The 19612-nt window shown below is 34.9% G+C and overlaps 1 protein-coding gene and 1 long non-coding RNA gene across 4 annotated transcripts in view; both read left to right on the top strand.

Annotated features, from left to right (window-relative positions):
• Nucleotides 1-19612, top strand: part of LOC118553187 (protein diaphanous homolog 2) — a 951294-nt gene that overhangs the window by 290292 nt on the left and 641390 nt on the right. For all 3 annotated transcript variants that reach the window (XM_078064453.1, XM_078064454.1, XM_078064452.1), the window contains 3 exons: nt 990-1094; nt 4476-4805; nt 6993-7107. In XM_078064453.1, the coding sequence (XP_077920579.1) occupies nt 990-1094; nt 4476-4805; nt 6993-7107 (550 nt within the window). The remainder of the gene's footprint in view (nt 1-989; nt 1095-4475; nt 4806-6992; nt 7108-19612) is intronic.
• LOC118553188 (uncharacterized) lies at nt 15578-18967 on the top strand. The gene is made up of 2 exons (XR_004925874.2): nt 15578-15882; nt 18008-18967. It is a non-coding gene; the product is annotated as an uncharacterized LOC118553188 (long non-coding RNA).

The raw sequence follows: 19612 nt of genomic DNA, 5'->3' as shown, positions 1-19612 counted from the left end.
CAGATTTTGTGGAATACCACTTTTTGGATGCTAGACAATTAAGATTGTAATAGAAATATTATAATTTGTGTTAAAGTACAATCATTTGAGCATTCTAAAAGTGTATTCTCTTTTCAAGGTTAAATATAGTTACAGAGTTGAACTGCTTGATGGTGAATTTTTAGGTTTCATTTTCTTTCTTTCTTTTTTTAAGATTTTACTTATTTATTTGTCAGAGAGAGAGAGAGTGAGAGCACAAGCGGGGGGGGGGCAGCAGGCAGAGGGCGAAGCAGGCTCCCCACTGAGCAAGGAGCCCAATGCAGGACTCGATCTCAGGACCCTGAGATCATGACCTGAGCCGAAGGCAGACACTTAACCAACTGAGCCACACAGGCATCTCTAGGTTTCATTTTCTAATTTGATAAAGTTAAATGTATAGGATGAAACATTAAAGAAAATGATTCTGAAACCTATTTTTCAATAACAGAACAGTATAAATGTCCATTATATGCGAAGAGAGACTTCTCATTACACCCTTTTAAAATTTTGTTCAGGGAGCGCCTGGGTGGCTCAGTTGGTTCAGCATACCACTCTTGGTTTCGGCTCAGGTCATGATCTCATGCATGGCAAGATGGCGTCCCAGGTCTCGCTCTGCACACAATGGGAAGTCTGCTTGAAGATTCTCTCCCTCTGCCAAACCCCACATACTTTCTCTGTCTCTATCTCTTTCTCTAAAATAAATAAATCTTAAAAAAATTTTTTTTTTTTGTGAAAATGGATTTTTTTACCTTGGGTTGCTGCCATATTTCCTCTCTACTAACACCATAATCGGTAACCCACCCCAACAGGTGTGCTTAATTGTTATGAAAGTGATCTGGAGCTTTGATTTTCTGAATGACCTGGGAATTCAATAAAGCAAAAGACATTCCACTTATCTAATACATAAAGTTGTTTAAAACTTTCTCAAAACTATGTTATTAAGTGTACATTTATGGTGGTGATCATTGCAGTTTGATGAAGAATTCACAGCTCGACAGGAAGCTCAAGCTGAGCTTCAAAAAAGAGAAGAAAAAATTAAAGAGCTTGAAACAGAAATCCAGCAACTTCGAACCCAGGTAATGAAAAAAGGTATCGACTTTATGTCATGTCACAGTGAGTTTGATGGTAGAAAATTATCTTGTTAGATGTAAGGAAAAATGTTACCAGAAGCAGACTTTTTGGCAGTTTTGCATTTTAGTTGAAATAACTCTACAGATTTAATTTTCCAGGATAATAAATAATTTTACTGTTTGGATAAAAATAAGGTATTCGTTGCTTAAACTTCCCTGAATAGTTTTAATGGACTATATTACACAATCAAGACTGTTCAGGAGCAAAAATTTTTTGATGATTTGAAAAGTTGGATGCATAATTTCAAAACCTAGAAATTTTGCATTTCCTGCTGCATCACCTATGATGAGAAGCACTCATATACACTCAAGATCTTATAGTGTCTAAACTTTAGAACTGATTAAGTCCTCTCAACACTTTATTTTTATTTTTTTAAATACCTTCAGCACTTTTTATGTTTTAAATGGTTATTAAGAAATGGAAGATTATCAGTGTTGGTGAGAATAATGTCCTTTTTCTGTGTATGCTTTTTCTTTTTAGTTTTTACTATGCATTTTAACCTACAAAGCCCATTAATGAAAACAATGATTGAGAAAATAAAATGGAAGAAAAAAATGTTCATTAAAACACAAAACTCAGCCACATAAATTTTGATAGTCTATTTGGCTTTATTAAATGATTTATGAATTTGGCATCATTCCATTTAGTAAGCAGAGGGGAATTCCAGGGGGTTGTACAAAATGAAAGGTTTTTATGAAAAGAGGGTGGGAAAACAAGTTATTAGGGAAAGGAAAAGATCTTTTAGGCCCTGCCACTTTCCCTTAGGGGGAAAAGCAAGAGGTCCTATGCAGATTACTTTATCTACCATTAAGGGCTGGAGAGGACTTCTGTGGCTGACATATTGTCTGCTGATTTAAAAGTTCCTGTCTCACCTGTTAAGACTATTTCTTGGGGATGTTGAAACTGCAGTTAGATTATGTATTAAGCTCTGGTGTTGGGACTCAGCCTAACTGATGCCATTTGGGGCCTGTGGTTTTTTTTTTTTTTTTCCCTAACAGCTCTTAACATAGTGCATGCTCAGTAGATGTTTATTGATTGACTAGATTTGTATCCATCAGTCTACTGAGAAATGACTTCAGAAGTCACTGATGAACTCCAAATTATTCAGTGCAGTGCCTTTTCCTACCCTTAGTCTGTTTCACTTACCTATAATATTTGATAATTTCTTTCATTAAGTCTTTCTCCTTTTTTGTATCATCTGCCTTCCCTTTTCACATCTCTGAGAACTCAGTTTCTTTTTGTTTTTGCCCCCCCCGATGGTGACATTCCTCAATGTCACCTTACCACAGGGCCTTACTATTTAGTGAGTAGTTGCTTATTTATTATTAAATTAACTGATCTGTAAAAATGCAGAGTCACACAGTCCTTTCTAGTGTACCCAAAATTGTGCCAAATACTAAATTATTCATTAGCTATATTCAATTCTCAATACTCTATTGTAGCCTAATTTAATTGTTGCATTCCTAATTGTTCATGAGAGGGAAGAGAAGGGCTGATATGATTTGATTTTTAAAGGCTGGTGGCATTTATTTGAGATTCTTTATTAAATTTGTGAAACATGCATTTAACTTGAGTAAAATCCTCTTAAAAGTGATAGCATTTTTATGGCTTCCCAAGTTTCATATCATAGATATGATCTAATAGAGTAAAAATTTGATGTTAACAAATATAATTTTGATCTCTTTCAATAAAAAATTGGATATACATTTTACCTTTCAAAGTATTCAACAAATCCATTTATACATAAAACCTGTAAATTACTAATTTCTTAAACTTTTCAGAAAAATTATTTTGATTTTCTCCATAATTTCTTTGATCTCAGTCAAGATTGTAAAAGTCTGGCTGTTTTCTATAATTTTGCTACATTAAAAGTAAAATGAAAATAATTTTGCATATTGTAATACTTACTAATTTCAGGAGAGGATTGCATTCCAGAGGAGGATTGTTATTTGTTGAGTGTGTAAATACTTCAGTTGCATATATGTATATACACACATAAACATCATACATATGAATAAAATATTGGACAGTGCATATTAAATATTATGAGAAACGTTTCCATGATTCTATGATTGTTAATTTTTAATATTCTTATACATAGGTCAGTCCTTTAAATTGATTATTCTTAAAATATGCTTCAACTTATTTATTTTGTAAAGCCATTTCTAAGTTTAGTTAGTACAATTAAGTACTCCAACTTAGAAATTTGTATTAGTAAAGATAAGAAGACTTTCTTCCCAAATAAAAATAACACTATGCCAAGAAATTTTATTAATTTTAAACTTTTCATTCAGTTCATTTAATGTCATATCTTGATTACAAATACATCTGTTCATTGATAGGATTTTCTTAGGAATGTTTATAATAACCAACTTCACTTTAATATTCATTTATTTTAGAAGTGAACCATTGTAACCAGCAATGGTTTAAAGAAACAAATACAGATTAACTTAAAAAGTAAACAGTTTGGAATGAGATACTGTCCTTCACCTGTTATCCATTATCATTAGAGAATGAGGTTGAAGTGAATTTCTTATGGTAGAAGTAAGTTATACTGTCCTCATTATCCAATCTGTGTGAATTAATTCTTTTTATGGCAAGTGACTCCATGAGGAGATAGTCTGCTATAGTGGAAAGAGGACTACATTAGGTATAAGAAGAACCCACATTCAAATCTTAACCACATTTCAGACTCCGCGACCTTTGGTTAGTCATTTAACCTTTTTGTAGTTATGTTTTTTCTCATCTATAAACAGTGAGATAAAGTTTAGATAAAAATGCCCTACTTACTTTACAGGGTTATAATAACAATGAAAAGAAATAATAGCTGTAAAAACATTGATAAGCATATATTACCATGCAAATGGATGTTACTCAGTATTAATTATTGGTACTAGAAGACTACTGAATTACTGGTGCTATGTGATAGACTCTGTGTAAAGCTAATTGGCTCCAAGGGAATCAGACCTATGATTGTATTAATTATCCCATATTCAAACCAGCTAGTCTAATAGGCTCAAGCCACTTCAGTACTTCTTTGCATGTATTTATAATGGTAGGTAATTTTTCATTATTTTGGAGGGGTGTTTCACAAAATCTTTGAGGATGCCAACTTTTATAGTGTGTTAGCAGAAGTAGTCCTTGTACAGAGTTTATAATGCTTATCAAAAATCTATGGGAGTCTTTTTCAGTTACTGTTAAGCCCTTTGATGTTACTAAATTAAATAAAGTGTATGTAATCTTAAACACCCAATGTCTACTGATAAGTTTTCTTTGCTATTATATTTTACTGAAAGCTTTTAAACATTGTATTACATATGTTTCAGGGACATGGACTCTCAGGTTCATCAGGAATTCCAGGCCCTCCTCCACCACCTCCATTGCCAGGTGGTGGGTCATCCCCACCACTACCACCTCCACCAGCACCACCTCTACCTGGAGGAACTCCCCTTCCTCCTCCACCTCCTTTACCTGGAATGATTGGTATACCACCACCACCACCACCACCACCTTTGTTTGGGGGACCTCCTCCACCACTTCCCCTTGGAGGAGGAATTCCTCCTTTCCCAGAAGCAGCACTTGATTTGCCTTATGGGATGAAGCAGAAAAAAATATATAAACCTGAGGTGCCCATGAAGAGAATCAATTGGTCAAAGGTGATTATGACTATGACTAGACTAGAGTATTTGACCAGATATTTTATGACTAGATTATTTTTGTCTTTGTCCAGCCATAGTTGATCATTAATATGTGAATAACTGTTGCTCCATATAAGTATTGCATAATGCTTGAGAAGATGACTGCTGACTCATGCTTTCCTTTGTGAGTTCACCATCTTATGTTTATCTTTCAGTCTAGTACCCTGTGAATTGGAAACTCCACAGATCATTGGAAATTAATGTAGAAGTCAAAAGGAAAACCAAAGTGAAAATGGTGCTAGAGAATAATATATAAAATATATCACCAAATGAAACATGATTTTGATTCTTGTACTGTTTTAAGTACTACAACATTCTTAAATATAATCTTTATTATTACTGAGCTTTTTTATCTTATTTTTGTTCTTAGAGAATTTTTTTTGTTTTAGTTTTTTTTAAAGATTTTTATTTATCAGAGAGAGAGAACACGAGGAGGGGGAGGGGCAGAGGGAGAGGGACAAACAGACTCCCCACTGAGCATGGAGCATGATGCAGGGCTCAATTCCAGGACCCTGAGATCATGACCTGTGCTGAAGTCAGACAGTTAACCGACTGAGCCACCCAGGCGTCCCTTTTTTGTTTTAGTTTTAAATATTTAGATAGTATGGAATAGGTGGCAGCATTCTGTAGTGACATAACCTAATTATTTTTTAATGTAATTTATGAGGTTTTTTTCTTTTGAATGTTATTTTGCTTTTTTTTTTTTTTTTCTTTTAGAGAGAATGTGAGGGGGGTAGAGGTAGAAGGAGAGAGAGAGTGAGAGAAAGAATCTTAAGCAGGCTCCATGCCTGAGCCTGACATGGAGCTTGATCTCATGACCCTAAGATTATGACCTGACCTGAAATCAAGAGTTGGACACTTAACTGACTGAGCCACCCAGGCACTCCTATTTTGCTTTATTATTATAAGAATATGTCTTGTAAAAAGCTTCTTATCAAGATTGACACAGTGCCTATTTAGTAGGAACTAATCTTCTAATGAACATACTTAGAGTGAAATATGACAGTATCTACATATTAAATTGGTTTGACCAGAATCATGGTTAAACCAGTATTTAAGTTAAGACTATACTCATGCTTTGCTCATAAATGAGGTACAAATGTTTTTGGAATGTAGTTATTTTTTATTAGGTACAGTCCACCAAACTATAGGATCCAGATGCTGTTGGTCCAGTTGTCTCTATGCATAAATTTAATGATATGTTCATTTAGCATTTAAGCATACAGTGAAATGGTACTTATACAACACAAAGCATCATGATGTACTGGAAAATGTACAGTTCTAATCTTGGGTTTTGATGTAGTGGTTAAGAGCACAATTCTCTGGAGCATCACTGCCTGGGTTTAATTCCCCTCTTTGCCATTTACTAGTTGGACAGCCACTTAAACTTTCTGGGGCTGTTTCCTCATCTTTAACATGGAGATAATAATAGGTCTTGCTTCAAGGGATTATTATAAGGGTTAGATTACATAATATATGCAGATCACTTAAAACTGCACCTGATACATTATAGGAGGTATGTAAGTTGTCAGCTATTATGGTTATTACCTTCACCCTGGTCAGTAAATATGGAGAATTAATTCACTTTTCTGAATTTTAGTTTCCTCATTTTTAAAAATCCAGGAGGAGAAAAAAAATAGATGTGAGTTGGGGGAGGGATTTACTAAACTATTTTTAAGATTCCTTCCAGAAGACTTTTTTATTTATTTTTAATTTTTTAAGATTTTATTTATTTGACAGAGAAAGACAGCGAGAGAGGGAACACAAGCAGGGGGAGTGGGAGAGGGAGAAGCAGGCTTCCCGCCGAGCAGGGAGCCCGATGTGGGACTTGATCCCAGGACCCCGGGATCATGACCTGAGCTGAAGGCAGATGCTTAATGACTGAGCCACCCAGGTGCCCCCAGAAGACTTTTTTAAATGTGATTTGCTATATGACTAATTGCTGTTGTGTATCTTTTCTGTACACCAATAGAATTCTGGGACTTCCCTAATGAATATTTACTTAAATGTTATTTTGATAGATCCTGAAATTGATTTAGTAGGTAGATAAATAAAGGAACTATCAATCTTGGTGAAATTGAATTCTTTGAAGAATTAAATATGCAGTAATAATTTAGATACTTATCTTTGTTATTTTTGTTTCAGATTGAACCCAAAGAATTATCTGAGAACTGTGTCTGGTTAAAAGTTAAGGAGGACAAGTTTGAAAATCCTGATCTCTTTGCAAAATTGGCACTGAATTTTGCTACCCAGATAAAAGGTACATCTTATTTTTTAAAATATAAATTTCTTATTCTGATCTATTGAATTCAGTGCTTTGCTAAAAATTTCTAGTAATGTATACATGTATAATTTTTCCAACCTGGACAGAGTCAAACATAAATTGATTAACTTATTTACTAGAATTTACCCAGCAACTAAAGGAGGGTAGCTCATTTTCTTTATTTTTAAGATTTTATTTATTTGAGGGAGAGCGCACACACACACATACAAGCGGGGGAGGGACAGAGGGAGAGAGGAGGGGACAAGCAGACTCCCCGTTCAGTAGGTAGCCTGACATGGGGCTTAATCCCAGGACCCGAGATCATGACCTGAGCTGAAGTCAGATGCTTAACCGACTGAGCCACCCATGCACCCCTCCTTTTAATCTTATTTTTCATAAATGTTGGTTTATTTTTATTGTTTAATATGTGAGGTATACCCATCTGTTATAGTTATTATTTTTACTGAGAAGCAGAGGAAATAAATTTGTAAATTTACCATGTAAGAGAAAACAGTGTAACAGAATACTAATGGCCCAGAAGTTTTCATGAAATATGAATAAGATTTGGCCCTTAGTGCATAAATAGTCTTTCCTCTTACATTTGTACTCCTTATCAATTTGTTTTCCTAGGAAATTTTATGGTTTTTTCCTAACACAAATCTTCTGGAATAACATCAAAATCTGGTACCTAATAATTATATTTTACTGATTTGAAAATAGAGTGCTTTGTTTATGATTAGATACTTAGCCTCTTATGAATTTCACATGTAATTTTGATACTATATAGATAACTTCTCAATCTCATAATTATTAGGGTTTGTGAATTTTTGGTATTTTAACTACTATTTTACTAATTATTGCAGAATTGATAGTTCAGATAAGCATAGGATCTTTTTAGTCTGGATGAGTTTCCACAACTAAGAAATTGATATATTCCATATGGCCATGCCCTCGGAATTGGCAGCTTTACCATTCATTTGTATGATTTGTCACAACATGCCCTAGAATGTGAGACTCTGAATTTGGGAAGTTTGAGAGAGAGAGACCGAGAGACAGAGGTAAAAAATACTCCTTTTCAGACCTTCTATTATATCTTGCACACTGGAGGTGCTTGTGCTGTATTTGTTGTTGCTTGTAGATTGAAATTCACACACACACAGAAATCAGAGGTGATTAGAAGAAATTTGACATGTTAAAAATTCCTGGCATTAATTCTTTTTTTTTCTTGTAAGTAACCTTCACATTTAAAGGGTTCTTGAGTGACTCCAGAGACTACTGTTTGTTATAAACACCTTTTTTAATTAAAAAAGGTAAAAATGCTTACATCACAGTATTCATATAGTAAAAAGAATTTTAAAAAGGATGCATGATAAGCTTATCCCTTTAATTCCAGACTTACAGCTTCTTCCCCAGAGAAAACCACTGTTACTAATTTCTCACATTGCCTCCTAGAAATAGTCTGTGCTTCTAGATGCATATGTGTATTTATCATTTTTTTGTTTTTTACTTCTTGCTGTTTTTACTTTATATACTTGGATGTTACCCATAATAGCTTGCGTTCATCTACTATGTTCCTTTGGCATACTGCATAGAATTTGGTGGTATGGACTTACCCTAATTTATTTAACCAGTCCCCAGTGAATGGGTATTTAGATTAATTCCAGTCTCTTTGGTATTTCAAACAATGCTGGGATAAATGTGTATCTACATATACCTTTGTGCACATAAGATCTATTTGTAGGACAAATTCTAGAAGTGAAATTCCTGGACAAAATGCTGTATACATTTATAATTTTGATATATATTACCAAATTGCTTTCCAAAGAATTTGTGTCTTTAGTGGCACCTAAAATATATATGAGTATCTGTTTCCCTACAACGTTTGTCCATCTCAGAGGTGAAAGTGGTAAATCATCCATGTTTTAATTTTGACTTCTTAAATTTGGAGTGAAGACGAGCAGCTTTTATTACATTCAAAGGCAATTTTTATTTACTCTTCTTTGAACGTCTCCCTTCAGTTCTTTGCACATTTGTAGTGAGCAGTTGTTCTTTTACGTCTCCATGGTTTTTTTTTTTTTTTTAAGATTTTATTATTTATTTGACAGAGAGAGACACAGCGAGAGAGGGAACACAAGCAGGGAGAGTGGGAGAGGGAGAAGCAGGCGTCCTGCCAAGCAGGGAGCCCGATGCGGGGCTTGATCCCAGGACCCTGGGATCATGACCTGAGCGGAAGGCAGACGCTTAATGACTGAGCCACCCAGGCGCCCCTCTCCATGTTTTTTGTATTGAGTCCCACAAGAATCATAGATTTCATAAAATTTTAGAGTTAGTCTGGACCATAGAAATGATTAAGTCCAACTCTATTTTACAAATGAAGAAAATTACGTTTGAGACATAGAGGTAAGTATAAAATCCATTAGAGAGTTTCTAAAGGTAGTGTGATATAGTGGAAAAAGCCTGAGGAAATGGAGTCCACTTATTTGCATTTCAGCTGTAATACTTGTAACCTCTGAGACTGAATTTTCTCATCCATAAAATGAGTAGACTAATGTTTATCTAGTAGTGTTGTGAGAATTAAATAAGGTTATATATTTAAAGCACCCAGCACAGTGTTTAGTATAGTAGGCACTTAACAAATATTAATTCCCTTTTCCCTTTCATTTAACATGATGCTGTGTATGTGTGTGTGTGTTTTGCCTTAGTTGTTGACACTTAATCCAGCTGTTAATTCAGCAAGAGAATTTCCTGCTCTTCTGAGCAGCACTTGATAGAGCCAATCAGTTACAATAGAAGCAATTCTTACTGCAGCTGCTAAAACCTAATAAAAATTATATAAAGGCTCTCATCTACTCACTGCTAAGAACACTGCATTCTTGTTCTTCTTAGCTCTGATTCTTTGAATTTTATGTGTGACACTAGTACTACTATTTTCCTAATTTTGAATATTTGAGTACAAATCAGGTCAGGAGTACCTTTCAGTAATATTACTTTTACTAAGATTTATTTTTCTTTTTTTTTTTTTTTTTTTAAAGATTTTATTTATTTATTTGACAGAGACACAGCGAGAGAGGGAACACAAGCAGGGGGAGTGGGAGAGGGAGAAGCAGGCTTCCCGCCGAGCAGGGAGCCTGATGCGGGGCTCGATCCAAGGACGCTGGGATCGTGACCTGAGCCGAAGGCAGACGCTTAACGACTGAGCCACCCAGGCGCCCCTAAGATTTATTTTTCAAAGGGACATTTAAAGGAACAGTTAAGCATCATAGCATATTCCAGACATAAATAACGTAGCCAAAACAAATTTTAATGATACAACATTCCCATTTATTTCAATGACACTTAGTAACTGTTGATTGACCTTACTATAACAGCTAAAGTTCCTTGTCACTTGCAGGGTCTTGATTCATAATTTGGCCAATAGGTGGCAGGATCAGTAAGAAATTAGGAGGCTCTGGCTCCAGTGAACTCCAAGCACACTTCCCTGGCTTTCCTAGCTCCAGGAAGCACTTTCTTTCCCATTTTGCTGTTGCTTGCCACTTACTCAGTTGCATTCCGGAAGGAGGAACACACTCATTGTTTCTAAGGCCTATTTCCAAAGCTCTTAGACCCAGTGTTCCAGAACCTCTGAGAATTTTCTCCTGTTGCAAGGGGTTTGGAGAGCTTATTTCTTGTTCTCCCTAAATGCACTGAAAGCATTACTAGCCTATGTTAAGAAAATGTTTAACTTAAGAGTTCAAAGTACTTCAGGTTGATGAATAGAAAGAAGTTTTTTTTAAGATTTATTTATTTAAGAGAGGGAGAGAGCATGAGATTGGGGGGGTGGAGGGAGAGAGAGAGAGAGAGAGAGAGCGCGAGCCCTCAGACTCCCTGCTGAGCTGGAGCCAGACATGGGGCTCAATCCTAGGATCCTGAGATCATGACCTGAGCTGAAATCAGGAGCTGGTGCTTAACCTGTGACTGAACCAACCAGGCACCCAGAAAGAAGTTTTAAAATACCTCTGATTCCTATAATATTTACATGTGTAAATACTTAATATGTGTAATTACCATCAAATTATACTTTCCATTTGAATTACTTAGAGAGGAAGCGATTTTTAATTTTCTATTAATAAACCAAATTATTTCTAATTTAGGAGAGACTGTACCTCTCATTTAATTTAATTTATATCTGTAGAGTACTGATTATATACAAGGTACTCTACTCAGTGGGAAGGAGAGAAATGAAGGTCTTGTTCCTCCCGCACCAGGGAACTTAATATCTAGTGAAGGAGAGAGGAAGAGGTACACTACATTTAGTCAAGTTGTGTAGATATTTTTTACATAGGAACGCAGGATGGGAATATAGTTAATTTTTAGTAGGGGAATTGAAGATCCCATAGGTGGTATAATTTGAGCTGGGCCTTGAAATTTAAGTAGAATTTTAATAGGAAAAGAAGGAAAGAAGACATTCTAGGCAGAGAACACCATTAGAAAAGTATGGAAGTGGGATGAGGTACATACTGGGTGAGGTGCAGCTGTTGAAAGCACAGCCTATTGAGTTGGGACTTGGAGGTGAAACTGGTAAGGTGAACTTCATACTGAAGAAATGGGGTTTTGTATTTTAAGCATTAGCAGCACAATAATTAGATTATAAACTATTGAGGAGGCCTTTGGCAGACAGATAGGTGATGGGAATTCACAGGTACATGATAGAGCATTGGTTGTGAATAAACTACCAGTGGTTTAGGCAAGATATGAGGATATCCTGATTAGTATGAATTCTTAATCTCGAAGGTCTTCTAGTTCCCAAATTCTGTGTTCCCATGATTAATATGTAGGTTCTTACAAGCTTAATGTTGCTATGTGACAAAATATATCTCACAATGCTCTCTGGTTTAATGAAAAAATATGTATATATTAGATGCAGCTTCAAAAGACCCTATTAGTACTTTTAAATATATATTATATATGTAACTGTTAGAATTTGTATCTATGTTCTAGTTTAGTATTCAATTTGATGATATTTGGGGCCATATAAACATCAAGGCTACAAAAATAGTATCATTTTCCTTAAAAATCTGTAGTAATTATAGATAACAGTGATACTAAATAAGAATTAAAGTAATGGTGGTTAATATTAACTAAAAATAATAATAAAATGTAGGTTATAACTGCAAATTCTAATTAGAATTTCAAGGGTTCTCTAGAGGCTTCAGGAAGAACAAAAATTGCATGGAAGTTGTAAGCAGTTTCTTTGGTTTTAATGTTGCTTGGAGGAAATATAAGAAATAAACATAAAAGGTTAATAAAATTTAGCTTCTTCAATAATATATTTCTGTGGTGTAATTTAGCTTTAATAATAAGAGAAAATTGAGGTGCTATAAATATTTCATATGCATATAAATGCCATTTTGCAATGCTTGAGATATTGGGCATAGCTTCAAAATTATGGTGGAATGGAGTTTAAAGATGTATTTATGTAAAAGCACTTTTCCTCTAGGATCATATTTTAAATTGTGTTTCTTAGTCATTGAATCAGCTAGCTGCTTTTGACGATACCTACCCTTGTTTGGTTGCTTAATAGAGTATTATATTTGGTGAAGCAATGAAATAAGAAAAGGGTGGTAAAATCTAATTCATCTGTCTTCATCATATAGAAATTCTTAGAATTGACTTGAAAATAATGAGATGTCTATCTCAGAGTGCACACCCTCTATAAAATAGTGCTAAAGTGTGCTGAGAGACCTGGTGTCCTAACAAATAATTTGTCATCTTAATGACACAGTATGCATGTTCTGTACTATAAGCTTTAATATATATGGAAACAAACCAAGAAGGCTTAAATCTTTCAGGCAGCCAACTAACCACCGTATATACCTTATATAATTTAACTTACGATGAACATACACTCCTTTCCAGTTGGCATGTTCTAGAATCAAACAATTACCTCCTTTATGTAGAAGAGGGAACAAGGAATTTGTGAGCCAGAGATGCAAGCCATTGTTTAATTATAAGAATCGCTATTTGTAGAGAGCAATTGAGACACTGTAGTTTCACTTTCTAAATGAGTAGGCATCAGAATGGCTCTATTTTACATATTGGTGATAGTGTGGTGATTGTGCTACTTCTGCCACTAATACCATCACTATTAATAGCAATGATAGCACATTTATTAAGCATTTACTATGTCCCAAGAGATGCATAAACATTTTAAATTCATATCTCATTTAATCCTCACACCAACCCTGGATACTATTATTGTGGAGAAACTGAGGCTATGGGAGATTAAACAGTATGTCTATTTTACATAGCTAGGAAGTGGCAAAGCTGAGGTTTGAACCAAGATTTGTTCTTAATCTCTTACTTACATTGTAGCAGTGGCTTTAAAAATTTATTTTTATTTTTTTAATATTTTAATTCCAGTATAATTAACATACAGCGTGTTATTAGTTTCAGGTGTACAATATAGTGATTCAGCAATTCTATACATTACTCAGTGCTCATCATAAGTGTACTCTTAATCCCTGTCACCTGTTTTACCCATTTCCCCCGCCCCACCTCCCCTCTGGTAACGGGCAGTTCTCTAGTTAAGAGTCATAACAATGGCTTTTAATGACTCTTAAGCCCTTAGTAATTTGTGTGTTTTGTTGCATAGGTCACTGATCCTTTCTTTTTTTTTTAAAGATTTTATTTATTTATTTGACAGACAGCGAGAGCGGGAACACAAGCAGGCGTGGGAGAGGGAGAAGCAGGCTCCCTGCTGGGCAGGGAGCCCGATGTGGGGCTTGATCCCAGGACACTGGGATCATGACCTGTGCCAAAGGCAGACGCTTAACAACTGAGCCACCCAGGCACCCTAAAGATTTTATTTATTTATTTGACAGACAGACACAGCGAGAGAGGGAACACAAGCAGGGGCAGTGGGAGAGGGAGAAGCAGGCTTCCCGCTGAGCAGGGAGCCCGATGCGGGGCTCGATCCCAGGACCCCGGGACCAGAACCGAGCAGAAGGCAGACGCCCAACAACTGAGCCACCTAGGCGCCCCTCACTGATCCTTTCGTAATGCTATAGTTTCACATATATTATCTTGTGAAGTATGTAATCCTATTATCCTGACACTGAAGACAGTTCTTTAGAACTTAAACCAAAGCTGGGAAGTTGTATTTTCATGGAAGGGAATAAAGTTATTTTTTTGAAGATTTTGTAGGTGCTTTCTGCATAGAATCTATCATTTATGAGGCATTGCTATGACTTGAGGCCTGTCTCTTCTCATAATGAATGAAGGAATGAGGTCTTCATGTCCTTATTCATTTCATAAGGATATATTAATGCACATAAGATACATAAAGTAATGAAATCAGTTTTTCATAGGGCTTCGGGGTTAGCTTCATAACATTATAAACACTTTGTGTTATTTTAATATGACACTTCTTAGTTATGAGTTAGTGAGACTGTCTCTCTCCATTTCAGTAATTTGTGCTGATAAATATTGTATTGATTAGGCACAATAACAGGTGTTCAGTTGATAGCATTTACAATTCCCACAGATACTCATTCACATTTAGAATTATTCTTATAGCTAAATTAGTTTTATTTTGGCAAACAGAAATTATTTATAATTATTTATAATAAAATCCAGTGGAAAATTTCAACACAGCTATATAAAACTACAAAGAGTTATGTTTTGTTCCAATTGTCTATTGATGGCAGTGAATGCAGTTCCAGGCTATATCTTGCATGATATAAGAGGTAAGAAAAAGAAGTTTCTCCAATTTAAGAAATATATTTAATTTAGAGAAATTCAAATGTGGTAGCTTTTCTGAGGCATTATATGTAAGTAATCCTTTTAGTCAGTTAGTCCTTGTCAGTGAGAATAAATTTAATTCTTTCTTTTTAATAGGTTATTCAGTAATGCATGGTTTTTACTGTTTTCCCTAATTTTAAACTATGCTTTCTGATATTATTATTATCATTATTATAGTTTTCATTTATATCATTTTTGTTTTTTGTTTTGCTTTTATTTTTTCCAGTTTTATTGATATAATTGACATAATATTGTATAAATTTAGTATATACAGTGTAATAATATGTATATTATTGCAAAATGATTACCACAATAACTTTAGTTAACACCCATACATCAACTACATAGTTACAATTTTTTTTCCTTGTGATGGAAAGTTTTAAGATTTACTCTCTTAGCAACTTTGAAATATACAATACAGTATAGTATGGTTAACTATAGTCATCATGCTATACATTACATCACTAGAACTTATTTATCTTATAACTGGAATTTTATATTTTAAAAATTTTTTTTGTATTATTTTTAATTTTTTTTTAGAGGGGGGAAGAAGGGGGAGGAGTAGAGGGAGAGGGAGAGAGAATCTTAAGCATGCTCCATACCCAGTGTGGAGCCTGATGTGGGGTTCGATCTCAACAGCCCTGAGATCATGACCTAAGCTGAAATCAAGAATTGGTGTCATAACCAACTGAGCCACCCAGGTGCCCTAGAAGTTTGTACCTTTTGATTACCTTCACCCAGTTTCCTTACCTTCTACCTCTTGCCTCTGGCAACACAAATCTCATCTATGTTTCTATGAGCATATCATTATTTTAAAACACTGTTTAACATCTTGTAAGGTAGGTGTGTTGATTGAGCTAAATTTTGTTATTAGGTGCTCTCTAGGTACTGATACTGTATAGAAGATGACCCAAGATATCCAAGATTATAGCATAAAAATATCACTTCCATTTTAACACATGCTTCTAGGAAGACAGCTGCCCTTGAAAACAGGTTCATATTTTTGTGTGTGACTATCATGTTGAAAAAATGTTAATTTCTTACTTTATTTTTGTGGATTATGTTAGTTACCTATAGCTATATAACAGATTACCCCAAGATTTAGCAGCTTGAAAGAACACACATTTATTTTCTCAGTTTCAGGAATCTTGGCAGAACTTAGCTGAGTCCTCTGCCTCAAGGTTCCTCACAAGGCAGCATATAAAGGGCTGTCAGAGTTGTGGTCTAATATGAAAGCTTGAATGGGGAATAATCATTCTTAAGCTCACCCATATGATTTTGGGCAGCATTCAGTTTCTTTAGGGCTACTGGACTAAGGATTTCCATTTTTTCTTTGCTGGCTATTGTCCAAAGGCTGCCCTCCGTTCCTTGTCTCCAAGGCCTCTCAGTGGTGCCACTCACAAAAGGCAGTTTGCTTCATCAAAGAGCACACACCAGGAAGGAATGAATTAGAAATGAAAGCAAAAAGGAACTCAGTCTTTTGTAGCCTAATTTTACGATTAGAAGCAATTAACTAGGTCTAGCCCTCATACACACATGGAGAGGGAATTACTCAAAGGCACGAAGACCAGGAGACAGGGAGCCTTTGGGAACCATTGAAGAAGCTGCCTACCACATGGATATATACTATTTTATTTCTCAGCAATTACAAGTGCTACAACAACTCCTTGATGACTTCAACAGAATCCTAACTGGTTTGTGCATTTAGTCTTGTTTCCTTGTGATCAGTTTTCTACAGCCTAGTCAGAATTGTCTTTCTTAAAGTGTAAATTAATATAGCACTCCCATGCTTGGAATATTTCACTACTTATTGTCTTCAAGGGGACATCTAAATTCTTCCTCATGTGTTTCAAGGTCATTTGCCTTTTCACTCCCCCTAAATTGTCTTTAGATTGAACTCTTTTGTTCCTGGAACCAGAGACACTTAGAACACTTTGCAACTTCTTTCTGAACACACCTTCATCAGTTCTTCATTTGGCCTCTATTTAGATTACATTTCCATCAGAATGTAGTCTTCACAGTATATTATAATTGTTTTTACTCATTTGTGTCCCCCATCAGATATTGACATTCTTGCAGGTAGGCAGGAAGTATTTCCATTTTGTTTACTATTATTTCCCAGCATGTACCACAGCTTCTGGCAAGTATAAGTGTGTTCAGTGAACACACAAATGAATTACAGTTAAGTGTACTTAGTTTCATAGTACCAAGGCAAATAAAGTATGGGTGCTAAATCAGAATCTAGGCACATAGTAGGAAATGTGTATATATATATTTTTTAAAGGTTCATTTTTATATTTGAGAGAGAGAGAGAGAGAGAGAGCACAAGTAGGAGGGGCAGAGGGGGAGGGAGAGAGAGTCTCAAACAGATTCCATGCTGAGTGTGGAGCCCTATGCAGGGCTTGATCTCATGACCTCAAGATCAGGACCTGATACGAAACCAAGAGTCAGATGCTCAACCGACTGCATCACCCAGGAGCCCCAGAAATACGTATATTTAATAATTCATTTGGTGATATAGATATAAGAGAATCTGTCTTTTGAAAATCTTATGACTGATTAAATACCAGTGATCTACATAATTCAGTCTGGCTGTGGTAGTTTGTTAATTTGCCCATTTAAGTTCTGATGATTTAGTAATTCACTTTATTTAGGTATTTATATTTATATATTTATAGTTATATATAGTTATATATATAAATTCTACTTTATATATTCACTTTATTTGGATGTTTATATATGTAAATTCTACCTTTTATGTTAATATATAAAGCTGTAAATATATACTTATATATATAAATTCTACAGATTTTTAATATTTTCAAATGTGAAAGATACGTGGTTTTTTTTTTTTTTTCAGTAGTGACCTATTGTTGATTTAAGCTACTTTAAAATAGGATAATTATCAGTAAATAGAAGGACCATCGATAGGAATTCTGTTAGACTGAAGATAAATACACATAAGAGACTCATAGCAAAACTAACAATTTTAACAATTACAAGTGTTAATGTTTGTTGTATGCTTACTATATGCCAGGTATTTTGTTAAATGTTTTACATGGATTATTTAATTTTTTTATCCTATGATGTAGATATATTTTTTGTTGCCATTTTGCAGATGAGCAAAGTAGAGCTGGAAACCAAGCTTAAGCAGGATGATTCCACAGCCCACATGCTTCACAACTTTGTTATACTTGTTGTATGAGCAAAGACATGAAGATATGGTCCATTAGAACAAGACTGAATCCACAGCCCATGCTTTCTTTTTCCTCTGTAGTGTGATTGTGCCTATTAAAGCTCTATGATAAAAAAAATCTCCATTCAAGATCCAGTTGTCTGTCCCATAGGATAATGATAGGCTATATATGATCATGCCTTTTGAAGTACCTTATTCTTGCCTACCCAATCCTACCTAGCTTAGTGTAGAGTGTTAATGTATTTCTATTAATTGGGCCCAGTAAAAATATATTCCTAAAGTGACAGAACTAAATGAATCAATTTGCCCAATGAAAAAGTTATTTATAGTATATTGCAAAGCATATCTCCCAATATAAAGCCAGTCTAGAAAAAGTGAAAATATATTGAAGTTGGCTAAGTTCTTCACATTATGTGGTCTGCCTTTAGTTTATCTGTGGCCAAATATTAGTAGTAGTCTGATTTTTCCCCACCTCTCCAGCACCATTTCTTCATGCTCTTTGTCATCTCTTAATGCTGGCTTCAGGATAATATTTTTAATTTAAATTACTTTTATAGGAGCCTAAACAACATATGTGATGCATTCAAATGGCAAGTATAACGATTGTGGTTTATCAATATTCCTTCCATTTGAATGGTTTACTGAGATTTGACTGTGTCTGGCTTCATGTGATAAGAATAGACTGATAACGTGCTCCTGGCACTATGTGAGAATGTATTGTTTTCTAGCATGTAATTGCTTTTAATAGAAGGCAATAAAAGTAACTACTCTGTGACACATGGTGCTATTAGGATATTTGTAGTTTTCTTTGAAAGGAGAAGCTGGTATGATGTAGGTGCCTTTTGTTCCAATAATAGTAATAATAAAGATGCTATCACTTCCCTCCTCGGTTTTACTTACCGTTTGTTCTTGTAGTGTCAATCAAATCACATTCTTTTTGATTATTGGCATTTTTATTCTATTTCATACGCTTTTATTTTTTCAGTGATGACAAGTATTTTAGTAATTTATTATATTATCAAATGTTAAGTGTATCTGCAAGATGGATCAGACTATGGTTCTACAATTCTCATAGTTCATAGACATTCAGTTTATTAATTTTATTACTTGGCATTGAACACATTTGGTACAGAAGAACCAAGGTAACTGACACAGTAAGCACTGGACATATTACTTTGGTGTAGTGTTCTAACCAATTTAAACAGTTGGCCATAGGTAATATGATGACAAAGGTAACTGTCAGCTATTTTATTTTTTATTTTTTTAAAGATTTATTTATTTATTTGAGAGAGAGTGTGCAGGGGGTAGGGGCAGTGAGTCTTAAGCAGACTCTGTGCTGAGTTTGGAGCCCCACGCAGGGCTGATCCCAGGACCCTGAGATCACGACCTGAGCCGAGACCAACAGTTAATCTGCCTGAGAACATCTCCATACTATAGGGCTCTTAAATTGTTTAATATTGAAGACTTTTGAAGGTGCTTTTAAAATTTAGTACCTTACCAGAGACTTTTGAAGGTGCTTTTAAAATT

This window comes from Halichoerus grypus, chromosome X (assembly GCF_964656455.1).
Source record: "Halichoerus grypus chromosome X, mHalGry1.hap1.1, whole genome shotgun sequence".
Taxonomy (NCBI): domain Eukaryota; kingdom Metazoa; phylum Chordata; class Mammalia; order Carnivora; family Phocidae; genus Halichoerus; species Halichoerus grypus.
This window is presented reverse-complemented; position numbering and strand designations above follow the sequence as displayed.